The sequence below is a fragment of the Anopheles merus genome, chromosome 2R (genome assembly GCF_017562075.2).
Source record: "Anopheles merus strain MAF chromosome 2R, AmerM5.1, whole genome shotgun sequence".
Taxonomy (NCBI): domain Eukaryota; kingdom Metazoa; phylum Arthropoda; class Insecta; order Diptera; family Culicidae; genus Anopheles; species Anopheles merus.
This window is the reverse complement of record NC_054082.1, coordinates 29,496,615-29,510,806: the sequence shown is the minus strand read 5'-3', so window position 1 is coordinate 29,510,806 and position 14,192 is coordinate 29,496,615. Positions and strand designations below refer to the sequence as shown.

The window sequence follows — 14,192 nt, the reverse complement described above, 5'->3', positions numbered from 1 at the left end:
TGCATCATTTGTTCTGTAGCAATCAGTGATCAGATTTCGAAATAGAATCAACGATTTATTTGAATGCTCTACTGTATCCGTCGATAGAAAAGCTTAGATTGCTTTCACTACTGGCTTCTAGAGGGCGCTACCAAACAAGCGTTCGATGGTACGATGGCGGTATTGTTTGTGAAACTACTATTATCAAAATAATGCCACAAAAAGGTGGTTTATGTCATTTAAACGGGTTTGTAAGCCATATTTTATCTAAATTGTTGTTTATAAGGATCAACAAAGGCTCCTGAATAGAATAAGCTGCCGCGCAAGCTGTGTGGGGAGAATTCTAGGAATAGGGTTGAAGCCGTTACGTACGCAGCCAACTCAACCTCTACCGTAGCTTTAGGTCGCGCTCTAGCAGCTATCGAACAACTCAGGAGACTCTAACAAACGTATAGAGCTACATGGAGGTGCACGTATCTAGAACATACAAGACAGGCATCGTTTTGAACCTGACTCAAATTACCTGGCGCTCTAGCACCAATCGAACACGACATCGAACATGAAAAATGTATGGGATTTGACATGTTTGTCTTGTTTGTTTGTTTGTGTCTGACAGTGCACCACCATATGATTATATGGGTTTGTTCGTGTCGGATGTCGTGTTCGATTGTTGCTAGAGCCTTATATGCAATACACAAATTGTGTACAATTATGAGATGGTTCAAAAAATATTTTTAAAACAAAGGTTTGGTACAACAAGCTTCATAGACCGATGCCTAAGCTACTGTGTTGAGTTGTAGGGGAAGCAGCTCGGTATCGTGGAGATGATCATTCGCTTCGCGACCGGCAAGAGAACGACACGTCGATCGTGCTAAAGTGTGGTGTTGGTGAACTATTTGTGTACAAATACAGTTTTAGTTCAAAACATCTATTGTTTTATTGTGCTGCAAAACAACACAAAGCGGGGTAAAAATAAAGTACCAGCATTATAACCGATTTTTTTTCACGTGCAGTTTAAATGTGTGCCAGGAATTGCTTTGGCGCGATTCAATAATACATTGTTACCTAAAACGATTCCTCTAGGGAGTGAATCATTCGTGAAGTACCATGGTAAATTTACACTAAACGTTGTACGCTTTAAACTCGAAAAGTGTGACAAAAAAACAAACAACACACTTGAGAAACAGTTGTCTTTCTACAAAGATCGAGAACCCGTATTCAAAACAACGCCGCAGTTCGCTGTTCGAGTGCGACGCATTATATGGCCGCGTGTCACAGTTTCGTTCATAACGAGTTCCAAACAACGGTGACAGAGTAGAAAAAGAAGAAAAAAACACTAAAAAACAAAAAAATAAACGACACCATAGTGAGCAAGAGGGTTTTGGTGGGCTTTGCCGTGTATTCGTGTGGACGACGACAACCTGTTGGCGCTGTTGGGGTTTTGTTTGTTGTCATCTTCGCAGCGCAACCCCCCCACCCGTGATGTCCGTTGCGTGATCGTGATCTCTACACACAAATACACGCGAGACACGAGACGGTGAAAAAAGGGAAACCACCCTATCACGGGAATAGTTTGTTGAAGTTAGTTTTCGAGCAGGTTATCGGTGTGTGGATTCGATCGCTGCAATATGGGGTGAAATTTCATCGTTATCAATGTGTGTGTGTGTGTGTGTGTGTGTGTGTGTGTGTGTGTGTGTGTGTGTGTGTGTGTGTGTGTGTGTGTGTGTGTGATTGTGTGTTGGATCAGATTCGATTTCACTGCCGCAAGATCGCTCTCCGTCCCTTATGGCCCGTACGTGAATGCTCAGACGTTTGTAGACATTCTATTTCCGGTGCTATTTCCAAAAGTTCAGCTTCAATTTATCGCACCACTCCCGCTTGAAGCCGCTTTTTTGCCCATATCTGGAGCGTATACACGCGAGCGATAGCAGGCAGTTGTGCGCGATGAGCGCAGACAACGCTTGTACGGGGGAATATCTTAAAATAACACAACCCCGCGATTCCGACGCGCTTCTAATGGGGGTAGTGCTCGTCTCTCGCACACCCCGAGACACACACACACACACACAAGTGATCGTGGATCTATTTAAGTGGGTAGGGTTTTGTGTTTAGTGGTGGCGACGGCGGACGCAGTTGGCGAATTCCATCCATTTCGGCAAACCGGGCAAGTTGGCAGCGGATGTGTCTGGCCCGGTTTGTTCCACTCTGAGTGTGTGTGTGTGTGTGTGTGCGTGTTTGGACCTACTTCTGTGTAACAGAGGCTGTGTCCGGTTGGCTGTGAGGGTGGGCTGGTTGGTAGTGCCGATGATACGTGACGTGCATTCTCGTGATGCGGCGACTACGTCTTAGCACGCGCAGCCCCAGCGTCATTTGTGTGGTGCACGTTTAAGTGTCCTCCCCCCCGAAGGGGGGGTTTGCTTTCTATTTAGGGATTCACTTGTATGGTAATGGACCCCCGAACCTTCCTTTCCCCCCATTTCCCTCCATGTGGGCAGTGTGCAATTGTGACAGAAACATTCCCTTGCGCTCAGGTCATCATCCTACGAAAAACGGGCTGCTTGTAACGTAACGTTGTGTATTAAAATTAAGCTGTATTCTTGCCAAACATCTCTTGCTTCTAACACGAACATCTTCCCTTTACGGAGAACCACATATTGTAAGCAAAGTTGTGCGGCCACTCCTCCTTCCCCCCTGGTCGTCCTCTCCAAAGGGTGAGATATTAGCATCGTGTACCGATTATTAGTTTTGTGAGCAAAATGCTCCAACTCCCTCCCCCAAAAGTCTGCTGGATAACGTGCAGAGCGCAAAACGCAGGAGTGCTCTCACTCTCTGCCCGTGTTCGCTCACAGAGATTCTACCCACGCGTCCGTTATCACACTACGGCGAGGCGCGCAATACAACACACACAGTCGGTCGTGTTGAACCGTCGCGTACGGTTTTCTGCGGCGTGCGTGCATAGTAAACCCTTTTTCCGAGTGTTTCTGGTGTCTCTTGTGCAAAGTGTCGAGAATTTACAAAAGTGCGTACAAACACAAGCGAACGAAGTGGAAACAAGAAAACAGTACAAAACATCCCATCAATCAGTCCAGCAAGAGTCAGCCTCAGGACTGGACGCATTGGGCGGTGAACCAACGCTAAAGGGGTTGGTAGTGGGTAAGAATGTTTGATAATAGAGGTCCCGAGCAAGGCATCGGGCGGAATAGACGTACTATACGTCCGTGCTTATCAGTGTGCTATCGGGGGTGCCCACACATCACCACCACCACCACCACCAGCGGCGTAACAGTGCAGCTGACCGTTTGCATTGCTGCGCTGCACCCGCGGTAAAACGTCACATTTCCGGGAGGCTGATGTCGGGGTCTTCAACGTCAACGTCCCAAAAGACACGCGTAGAAAGTGATAACATCTCGTGCACCAATGCTGTGAAAAGGGTTAATGAATGCAGTCCCTTGTTGTGATAGGGTGTGTGTGTGTGTGTGTGTGTGTGTGTTTGAAAGAAACAGTGGAGAAAGCTTCTTCCGGTGGCCGTAAGCCGGAAGCAAACCATCTGATCGTGTTCGTGCAACGAATTTGACAGTGTGAAATGTGATTTTGTGACTTTGGAGTTTGTTGTTGAAACCGTGGGTTTCCTTTTTCGTTTGGAGGCCTTCACCTTCTAATGATCCTCTTCCCCTTCTTTCCTTTTCAGTGTGCGTGATGTGTGTGTGTGTTGTTAAGTGCGTAGATACGAAGTGATATGATTACAGTGCAACGTGGCCGCCGTCCACTGCTCGGACCAACGGAAACGTACGCCAGCATTGTGCCGTATCGGGCCATCGCGGCCATCTCAGTGCAATTGTAAATGAGCACACAGCAACCACCACGTCGATGACATTTCCAGCTACGATTGACATTTTTCAACGTGATTAAAAGCCTTCCTGCCCCTTCCACCCGGGACTAATTGTCCTCCAGTGCGACCTGCTATCGCGGTGGCTCTGTGCGCAAGCACACGATAAGATACGCGAATACGGTACGCAGGCCGTACGCTTGGGGAAGGTTTTTGCTGTTTGTTTGTCTGTCCGGTGTGGTTGGTTAGTGATTTTGTTCTGCAACTTAAAAATAACCTGTCAGCGAACGGTAAAGTTCTATCCCACACAGACCAGTCGCGAAAAGCTTTGGGAAGGGCCTAGCAAAGGGACCTGGAAGACTGCAGCTTGAACAAGTGGTGAGTTTTAGCTAATATCAACATGTATTTTTTCCTAATCTATGTTCCGGGGATGGTGGACTATCCGAGACACCTTTCTAACAAAACCAACGAAAGGTTTGATGCCCCTTTCTCTACCTCTAACGCAAGACACACGTCACTGCGCATCAGCGGTCTATAATTGATAAAGACTCGGGCACTGATACCCATCCCAACAAATAGCACAACGCGTTTATTGTACCGGACATCCCGATGTTCTTCTGAATGCCATGGAAATCGTCCATCGTGCACTTCTGTAAAGCCCAAAGCCTTCTTCTAGACGTTCCGTTCCGGGTTTTCTGGTTCGTGACACCTGTGGCAATTCCAACGATTCGTCAATCCACTTCAATTAATTGGAATCGTTAGAAGCCGGTTTACTTTGAAAAATCACAATCTCGGTACAATGCATCATACGCCTCGGTACATCTCTTTGTCTTTGTTACCCTGAGCAACCCCTGCTGTTGGTATGGTGGTAAGCTGGCAAGCTTGGGAAATTGGCAATCCAATTCGTAGTCTTTTAGATCCCCAATTCCAACGAAAAACTCATTCAATATCACTGGCCGGATGCTGTGCAGTGCAGTACTTGTGTTCCGAAGAAAAATACGGTTCCACACTTCAAAGGTGCAAAGTATTCTATCGACTACCTTTTTCCCACAACGAAACACCTTTCGTGCGCAGAACGCCATTTTTTCAGCAGAATAGAAAGTGCGGAAATGCGAGCAGGTCGCCAGTGACTGGATCAACATTTTGTTCGGATTTAAATTACCGCTCACCGGGGGGACATGAGTTGTTGGGCACCTTTGTGCGCATTTTTACGCGTAATTCAATTATTCTTAAAATTGATTTTCCTCACATTCCTGGACCGCCGCCGCAAACGTTGTACTTGCCATTTGCTGTGGCATTTACTAACAAAACGGTCTCATCAGAGGCATTTTTTTTTGGTTCCATTTTGATAGAGCAAGCACGGTTTTTTTGCTCGTTTTCATTCAGAAAGTATAATGATGATTTACTGCATCCACTCTCGGTACCTTACCCGGGGTGCTTATGGACCTCGGTAGAAACAGTTTAAATGATCTCTCCTGTTTTCTGGTCTGCTCTCACATTGTGATGGATTTATAAAGTGCGCAAATGTGAAGAAAGGAAACAAAATGGAAATATACCTTCCCGTGCGCGGTTGTTGTTATTAATGTGTATCCATTTTCGGGAGTGGTTCATGTGCGATGATCCGTACCAGGTCTAGCTCCCGTTTGGATGGTGAAGGTCACCAAGAATGAAAGACTGGAAGAGGATGGAACTGCGCTAGAACCATTGCTCAGGTATACAAAATCACGGTCTGTTTACCAACCATCCCCCCCCCCCCCCCCAATCCATCGCTTCCATTGAGAACTGTGTTTGGAGTGTGGGGCTACCAAAAAGGAACTAAAAAATAATAATAATTCACACAACACCCTCTCACGCTTTCGTACACGAGCGCGTTTGAACGAACAATTGACAATGAATCGAAAAACGATTTGGTGACGATGCCCGAACACACCCGATGGGTGGTGTGCTATTGAATTTTGAAGCATATACAATCATCCCCATCTACGCTCCGTCTGCCTCGAAGAAGGTGTGCAATTGAATAAGCCGTGTAAACTAAAAACACAAAAGTACATAAAAGAATCCAAAGCAAGACGATGAGCCATCGTTTGGAGGCCTGTCCCGGAAGAAAAAAAAAACATTGAGGAAGTTTACTATACGGTTGTTCGTCAGCAATGTTTGAATGATTTTGCCTCTAATGCAAGCTCTAATGCCACATGTTAAAACTATACCTAGCTCCTTTCTTGTGTGTGCAATGGGGGTTTGCTGATTGATTCTTCTAGTCAGTTTATCGGGCATTTCCGGCTGCGGCAGGAACGCCGGAAGTGAGATCAGTCATACACTGCAACACTCCAGAATATGGGCTTTTGCTTTCGCCCCAAACGAATTGGAAAGTCCAAACCATTGGAATTAAGGCAGGGAGTTCGGAAGTTCTAACCCAGTGCAACAGTGATGGAGGGGGTCTGTTACGCATACGGTACGCGCAGCTACGCTAGCATGATACCACGCAGACAACCTGTAGCCAGCATTCGAGCATGCTTTCCCAATGTTGGATCATGTTGCGCTTGATGCGTTCCGGTGAATGCCGGCCACTGACTCATCGCCCCGTGACCGTGACCAATCTTAAGCGCGTGCGTTTTAAAACACCTTCTGCGCTCTCCCAACAGCCGCCACAGTGGTGATGGTAGGGGTGTTTGATGTCTGACGCATCGCAAACTCTCAGCCCCATGCACTGTGTCGGTTTGGGGCGGCTGAGTAATACCTTGCGTACGTGTGCGTCTGATAATTTGAAATTGTACCACGAAAGAATACTGCTTGGCTGGAGGTGTAATACTGATTCGAGGATTCCACCACGCGCTTAAGTAAACACATCGGTAGTTGGTACACTGCCGGTGTGTGTTTGTGTGTCGATAGCTAGCGAACGACTAGCGGTTTTATTTACTTAACTATATTGATGGTAGAATCTTGTTTGGTGGAGTTCGTGATTTACGTTCTGCTGATGGTATCCTAAGGAAGATAATGGCGAGAGCACAACACAGTGAGTGGTAATCTGGTTTGGTCTGATATCCAACTCTTACATTCTTCTAAGTATACCATCAACAGGTGACTGCTGGAATCCACATGATATTTATATTGGAGTATACCAAACGAAAGGGGCGGTCCCATGGTATAGTCGTCATCTCGAACGACTCAATAACATGCCCGTCATGCGTTCAAGCCCAGAATGGACCGTCCCCCCCGTAGCAAGGATTGACTATCCGGCTACGTGGTAATGAATTAAGTCTCGAAAGCCTGTACAGGCCGGCATGTCCGCGTAGTACGTTACGCCAAATAGAAGGAGAAAAACCAAACGAAAGATAATTGCATACCACAAATCTTAAATCTTAGTATTTAGATTTAAAAAAAATGGGGCAAATAGTTAAGTAGTATACTATTTTTTTATACCTAAGCTATATACTTTTGTATGTATTTCGGGCGATATCTACAAGAAACCATGCTTCCTTTTCACCTGATTACTAAACGGGAACTAATGGATCGTTCGGCTGAAGTAATATTGCCACTGTTTCATTTTAATACTTATTCTTAATATATCTTAGAAATTCTGATGAATATTATATTTATCATTGCATCTTTTTTATATCTACTATTGTCTCGAGATATATCGTTAACATATTTAGACGAAGTAAAACAGAAAAGATTGTCCTGTTTGTCTGCACTCAACTCCATTCCTCTAGACATAGCTCATATTATTATGATCCCTAAGGTTTAATGATGTCATGACAGGATGACTTCTTAGCTTCTGTACTCTTGTAACTTGTTACTCTTGTCAACCTGCATAAGGATGTTGATAAAAGCATTAGCTCAACTTCAAAATTCTCTTTTCTTTTTTTTTGGTCTGATGTTTTAAATCTGCCTAAAAAACCCGTGTGTTTACAATCCCCATGAATGCTTCAACCACCTGTCCAAAAGCACAAACGATGCATTATGATGTGTTTAGTTTAACCTTACCCTCCACACTGTCGCTCGCCGTAGTGAAGTGAATTTCATGCAACTATCAAAACAGCACATTTAAACTTTTACGAGGACCTTCAAAAACATTGCCGAATCAAACATTGAAAATCTCTCACCTTCAAACAACATCTCATTTCACGAACCGAAACATGCAAAGGCAAATGCGCAAAAGTACAGCTTCATGCTTCAAAATTGGAGGAAAAGTTTTACTGCCCCAGCAGCAGCATGTTGGAGTGCCGGCAGTGGGTGGTAGTGCCAGATAATTGGATCTCATCTAAAAACATGGTACAGGTCATGTAAACACAGCACACAGTACATCGTACCCCCATTGCACTGCCAGCACATATGTAAGCTCAATGTTCGTCGCTACTTTTCCAATTAGGCCGTATTGTTTACGTTCTGTTATGCTTTGCCTGGTAAAATATTCATGCTCAGGCAGCACCTGGATTCCGCTGACCTTGACACCCGGGGTCCGTTTGGCAGTTATTTGTTTGCTGCTTGCCAGCCGTCGAGATTGGGAGTCAGCTTCATTATGTATTTCTACCCCCGTGTTTGCCTCTTACAGATGCGATACGGTCTTTGCGTGTGTACAAATTTAATAAACCCATGCCCATAAAACCACCAACGCGTGGTGATGATACTTGCTTCCGGTCCCTTCCTTCCACACACTTTCGCTTTGCACACCTCTTCGCTCCATTCTGTGCACCACTGACCCGATTATCGCTTTGCGCGCACCTTACACGCTGTGGTGTCGTTCGTGCGTACCGGCGAATTTTTGGCTCGTCCGCTCAATCGCTTCTCGAGTTCAATAGTACCGCCGTTAAGATGGACCACTTTTTTCGGGCTGTGCTGGTAATCATCCCCCAAATACACTTCCAGCCAGCTGGGGAATGTTAAGTTGTGCGTGGTCATCCGCACTGGCAGGGAGTGTAGGATTGCTCCGGGCATCGTCTCAATTTACATCCATTAATCTTTGCTCCCGAAGACAACCCGACATGGAAGGGACGAAGAGGACGTGGCCAATTGTATTGGATTTTTTGGTGCTCTTCTGCCAGCCTCGGTTTCGAATGCATTCGTCTTCCGTAGCGTAGTGTCGGCCCTGGCGATTTTGATGTGCGTGTGATGTGGTGTGGTAGTGTGGTGAGGTTGATAAAATTAATTTACCTCAATTAACAACGCTGCCACCAACACGCTGCGAAAGAGAGAGAGAGAGAGAGAGAGAGAGATAAAGACAAAGTATGTGTCTGCGTGTAAGAAAGTTATTTGACGCGGGAAGATGCACTGGTGAAGATGATGTGTTAGCTCGTTTCGTGTCAACGTTGGTAGCGGATGCAAATAAAAACGCCTGTGACAGTTAAACCAGAGGGTGACCGTCGACCGAACCTAGCGACGTCGTCTGTGGTGGAAGATGGTAGCAGGCATTTGGTGCATCGCTTTTCTTGTTCAAACTACCTTCCATCACCAGGTGGAACAGAAACCAACTGCAACACAACGGGGCAGCATATAGCAAACGTTACAAACAACAAGCTGCTTAGAACTGGCAAGCTTTCCGCAAACAGGGCATAAAAATATTGTTGTTGCGCTAGGTGCAAATGGTGTCTCGGTGGCAGCGAAGCAGTGTGGCGAACGAGGGCGACATTGGCACAGGGATTGGTTATCGTGATGTTACTAGTGTAAGTATGTGACGATGTACTGATAAGACGTAGGACGACACTTTGCCGCGATGGTGTGAAGGCGTGCTCAAGTGCAAAGCCCAGAGAACGAGGGCCTGGGGCCAGTGAGGGGGATCGAAGGTTTAAAAATAAAACGTTTTATGTGATGTAAAGTTTAGTTTGGTATGAATTAGGATACATTATCTACAATATATTCTATTTCACCGAAACTTCGCTTTGCTTTGCTAAATAAAGAATATTAGTGTTTTCCTCCTTCTCGCAAGGAAAAATAGCCACCATTTCGTGTGCCATTTCGCCACAATCCCCCGACGAGCCTACGCCAATGACGCGACTAATTGGGAATTTACGTCCCACAAGGGATATTCTTACACCAGGGCCGTATCGGGGCGTTCGCTGAATAATTAAACCCGCCACCTGGAGCCTTCCCTTCGGGGCCGGGGAGCAGTTCTGCACCTGAGATGAGTAATAACCCTGTAACCGTACGTGTGTGTGTATGTGTGTGTTAGAGACACTAACTAGCACGTACTATGGATGATACAGAAAAGGTTTAGTGTGAGCTGATCGAAAAGATAAAGCTCGGGGGAAATGGTTGGAAAAAGTGAAAAGGTACAATTCAGGCAGAATGTTTCTAATTAAATTTTAAGTTGATTGTTACTAAAAGTGCACCTTTTGTGGTAATTGTCCATTATCAATTATTTAAAAATGTATTACATATATGTACATGTATCCTTGTGTATGTTTGTCCTTTGCCAGATGATGTTTCCCAAGCAATCTCAAAGTGCCTCGATCCTACCAAGCTTTCTCTGCATCTAACAAACCCAGAAATTGTATTTTTTACATTTTCTTGCAATCCTATTCCCCTCACTTGCAGCTCTTCCGAGGCAGAATGATAAATATTGCATACGCCTTGTTGACTAGACCGTAAGGAATGTGTTCCCCTGGGTGTGCATGAGCCCCAGTCTCCAGCCTCAGGTTCTGGAAGGTTAGTGGTGCTGTGCCGATACGTTATGGGAGCGATTCTTTTTGAACCGTTGAACAGCGGCAAACAAGGAGGAAAATACAACATAAAAAAAAACAACTCTAACCTGATGCTTGATATGAAAATTCTTCCACCACACGTTGCGGAATGATGTTTTGCTATCGACCAGCACACACACACGCACACACATGGTGATTCGCGGGAAAGCGTACTACAGTTCCGGCTTCTCCAGACGAACGAATGAAGCACCCTTAATCTCATGGACGTAATATGGAGCAAACAAGTCGTGGAACGTCAATGCTCATTGCCAGATGTATATTGCTGTTTCACAGCTAACATCACACCGCCATGGTGTGTGTTTGTGTTTGTTCCTCTTTTATTTGACACCATCTTCTGGTAGATTTAAAATTGAGAAATTTTAAACTGTACCGAGTTGCGATGCAAAATGCCAATGCCCTTCATCGCCAGCTGGATCGTGTTAGATCGCTTTGGTCCAGTTTCTTCAGTCACATTGCCGAATGGTGCCTGAATAGCTACCAGAAAGGAATGAATTGCCCGCCACAGCAACAAACAGAGCAAACGTATTTAAACATACAATTTCAATTATTTGCTGATTTATAAAAAAACATTCCATTTCAATAGTGCTGAAGGCGTGCTGATGCTGAATTCATGCAAACTACAAACCACCGCACAATTTAATTACGACCGAAACTACTGCTCCGTACCAAGCCTTTGTGTGTGGCAGGAAAAACCGCTGCAAAAGCTCACCATCAGCTTACCACCGAGCCGTTGTGACCAGGGCGGGTACGGGTTAAATCCTTGCGGGATTTGGTTCAACCCATTTAGCCCATAAGCTATTTAATTACGAAAGTTGAAAAGGTGTGTTCGACCGGAACCTGGAACTGGGAAATTCGGAGCTCAATTTTTAGCTTAGCTCGCATTGAAATTATGCAATCGGAAAACATTTAAGCAGCAACTGTTAATAGAAATCTGGAAAATACGTCCAAACAAACGGTGTTTGAACAGCATTTCCTTCACGAAGCGTTCGTGAGGAAAGCGTTAGCGCCATTCCATTCCATCTCGCATCGGTCCACTAATGAGCGTTGCCGGGTGGATTTACTTGCAGCCGCCCGGCAATGGTCAGAAAATGCATTCAAATGTCCCAAAAACTTTCCCATCGTTTTTCACTTTCTTTAATTTAACTTCCAGTTTTCTTCCAATTTGTCACGCCAATTGCGTCCTGTGTGCAGCCGTTCGGTTAGATGAAACCATCCCAGCTCTGCCCCGGTACGGCTCATTTCCTTCGATTGCCATTTTGCTACCGTTTTGGCATTGGCATTGGCACTTTCCCCTCTCTGCCTCTCTCTCTCTCTCTCTCTGATCTACTAATGGTGGGTTTTTCCTCTTCCTCTCCCCGGGTGGGGTGCTGAGCAGCGATTAGCACCTTTTGTGTACCAGCTTGTGTAAACAAAATCATCGCCACCCGGCCGATACGATCATTTCCACCGAAGCGTTACGCGCTGTTGCTCACCCAACATGCTGCTGCTGCTGCTCGAAGCGAAAATCCTCTTCAAGATCACACTTCGTAGCCCTCGGCACAACACAAACCCTGCTGTTGTTCGCCCTGTTCGCAGCGTCATATCCGGGTGACACAAATGCACATGTGTCGGGGTCGGTGCTGCATTTGGCAGGGAAATGAAAACTTTCTCACTGGCACGATAAACTGCGATCGGCAAATAACGGCACAGTAGGGTGCTGTTGGGGTTTGTTTTTCTAGCTCCTCTCACGGGGGCTAGGAAAGGCCTCTTAGGGAAGTGCAGCTTGGCCGGTGCTGGGCTAGAAACAGCCACCTTTTGCACGTAAGCACGCGTGCCGTCGGTTAAGCTAGAAGGTTAAGCGTAAAAGCTTAATGTGTTATTTCATTTCTCCTTTCCAGACGAACAGACAGCGTCGCCCAGTGGAGTTAATAGTGCCACACAGCTATGACGATCACTGGTACGAGTAATGGTGGTGGCGGCGGCGGCGGTGGTGGAATGCGGCCCCTGAAGGTAACGACGGTCGGCGACGGTATGGTCGGGAAGACCTGCATGCTCATCACCTACACGCAGAACGAGTTCCCGAGCGAGTACGTCCCGACCGTGTTCGACAATCACGCGTGCAACATTGTGGTGGACGGGGCCGATTACGCGCTAACGCTGTGGGACACGGCCGGCCAGGAAGATTACGAACGGTTGCGACCGCTCAGCTATCCAAATGTAAGTTATCCGGCTAGAACGGGGCCCTCCCAAGTTTGGGTTTGGGTTTGTCCCTAAAGCCTTCCCTTTTAACCATGTTTTTTTTGCTTCGTTCGGCGCACTATTTTTCAGACCGACTGTTTCCTCATCTGCTACTCCATATCGAACCGCACATCTTTCGATAACGTGCTGTCCAAGTGGTACCCGGAGATAAGACATTTTGCACCCTCCGTACCGATCGTGCTTGTCGGTAAGTGTGTGTGTGTGTGTTTGCGGGGTTGATGTCGTAGTGTGTTTGTGTGTATCTTTTACTCACTTTGTGCTATTTCTATTTCTTCCTCAATCCGTGCCCACATCGTGACCTGCGTTTGGTGATAATGCCCGCGTTCGCTGTCTGCGGTTACCTTCAAACAACACCTGGACTGAACCCACCACCATCCACCAGGCACCAAGAGCGATCTGCGTGTGCCCGGGTCGGAGAAGTTCGTCACCACGGCCGAAGGCAAGAAGCTGAAGCACAAAATCAAAGCCTACGCGCTGGTGGAATGTTCCGCAAAGCGGAAGCTCAACCTTGCCGAGGTGTTTGACGAGGCGGTGCGTGCTGTCGAGAAGAAACCACACGCCGGTCCGCGGATGTGTACGATACTATAGCTTAGGCGTGGAGAAAAGCTGCAAACGCTTCAGCGGAAATCAGTCTACTTTAGGCACGACACAACCCAGGGATGACGGGAGAAGGTCTTTTTAAAGGTTGGATTGTGTACACCTGGTACTCACGATGCGCACTACTACTACTACGAGGGAAACTCGTTCGAACTTTAGACGACTATTTAGGGCTAATTAAATTGTAACTGTGCCGCCACACGGGAAATTCCTGTTACAGTATTGGAATGTAGTAAATTTTAGTACGAAATTTTTGTGGGGCTGATGTATTGTGGTGATGAGATTCTGATCAACGGTCTAAGGATCCATACCGGTTTGCCATACACCCAAGATCGAAGGTATCGAAATGAGGAGAAATTCGCAACGCAAAAGTTAGATGTGCTGTTAGAGAGATTATTTCCCTCTCTACACTGTCCAAAAAGTGTGGCCAAAAGAAGACTTCCCTGATAATGCAGTCAATAGTGATGTTCTAACTGGAGAGGTGAAGATTGATAAACACCTGAAGCGATAGTGGGCTGGGGCTACTAAAGAAGGGGCATTTTGGCGCGTAGATAGCACAGGAACAAGAATTGTTAAAAGAGTATTTATAGTGATAGAGAAGGCGAAGGAAAGATTGGTACGCGCGTTGAAAGCGGAAATGGGAAACTGAAAGGGTGTAAGAAAGAAGACGGTAGGGTAGCGGCATTTGCCACGAACTGCTCCTGCACTCCTGTACTGTGTGCTTGTTTTATATATACTTGTTAAATAAACTAGTCATTTTAAGCCTATTAGAGGGGTACTGCGTGGAATTTTGTTGTGTGTTTCAGTGTGCTTTTCTATGTACATCAACGGTAAGTTTAAAAAGCAGCTGTATT

The 14,192-nt window shown here is 46.1% G+C and overlaps 1 protein-coding gene across 6 annotated transcripts; it reads left to right on the top strand.

The window, feature by feature from the left end:
• The first annotated feature begins 802 nt into the window (after positions 1–802).
• LOC121588842 (ras-like GTP-binding protein RhoL) lies at positions 803–14,105 on the top strand. 6 transcript variants are annotated; one of them, XM_041907266.1, is made up of 5 exons: positions 803–945; positions 3,668–4,183; positions 12,381–12,699; positions 12,811–12,928; positions 13,124–14,105. In XM_041907266.1, exons 3-5 carry the CDS (start codon positions 12,427–12,429, stop codon positions 13,327–13,329), a joined length of 597 nt encoding a protein of 198 aa, XP_041763200.1. In that variant the 5' UTR covers positions 803–945; positions 3,668–4,183; positions 12,381–12,426; the 3' UTR covers positions 13,330–14,105. The 6 variants fall into 6 exon arrangements, with proteins under 6 accessions (XP_041763200.1, XP_041763202.1, XP_041763201.1 ...); XM_041907268.1 differs by lacking the exon at positions 803–945 and adding an exon at positions 988–1,089; XM_041907267.1 differs by lacking the exon at positions 803–945 and adding an exon at positions 2,856–2,998.
• The last annotated feature ends 87 nt before the right edge of the window (positions 14,106–14,192 follow it).

Bases quoted from the DNA above. Each gene is read 5' to 3' on its own strand.
- LOC121588842 (XM_041907266.1), top strand. From the start codon at position 12,427: ATGACGATCACTGGTACGAGTAATGGTGGTGGCGGCGGCGGCGGTGGT. The intron at 12,700-12,810 runs GTAAGTTATCCG...ACTATTTTTCAG, and splicing joins GACCGCTCAGCTATCCAAAT to ACCGACTGTTTCCTCATCTG. The intron at 12,929-13,123 runs GTAAGTGTGTGT...ACCATCCACCAG, and splicing joins CGTACCGATCGTGCTTGTCG to GCACCAAGAGCGATCTGCGT.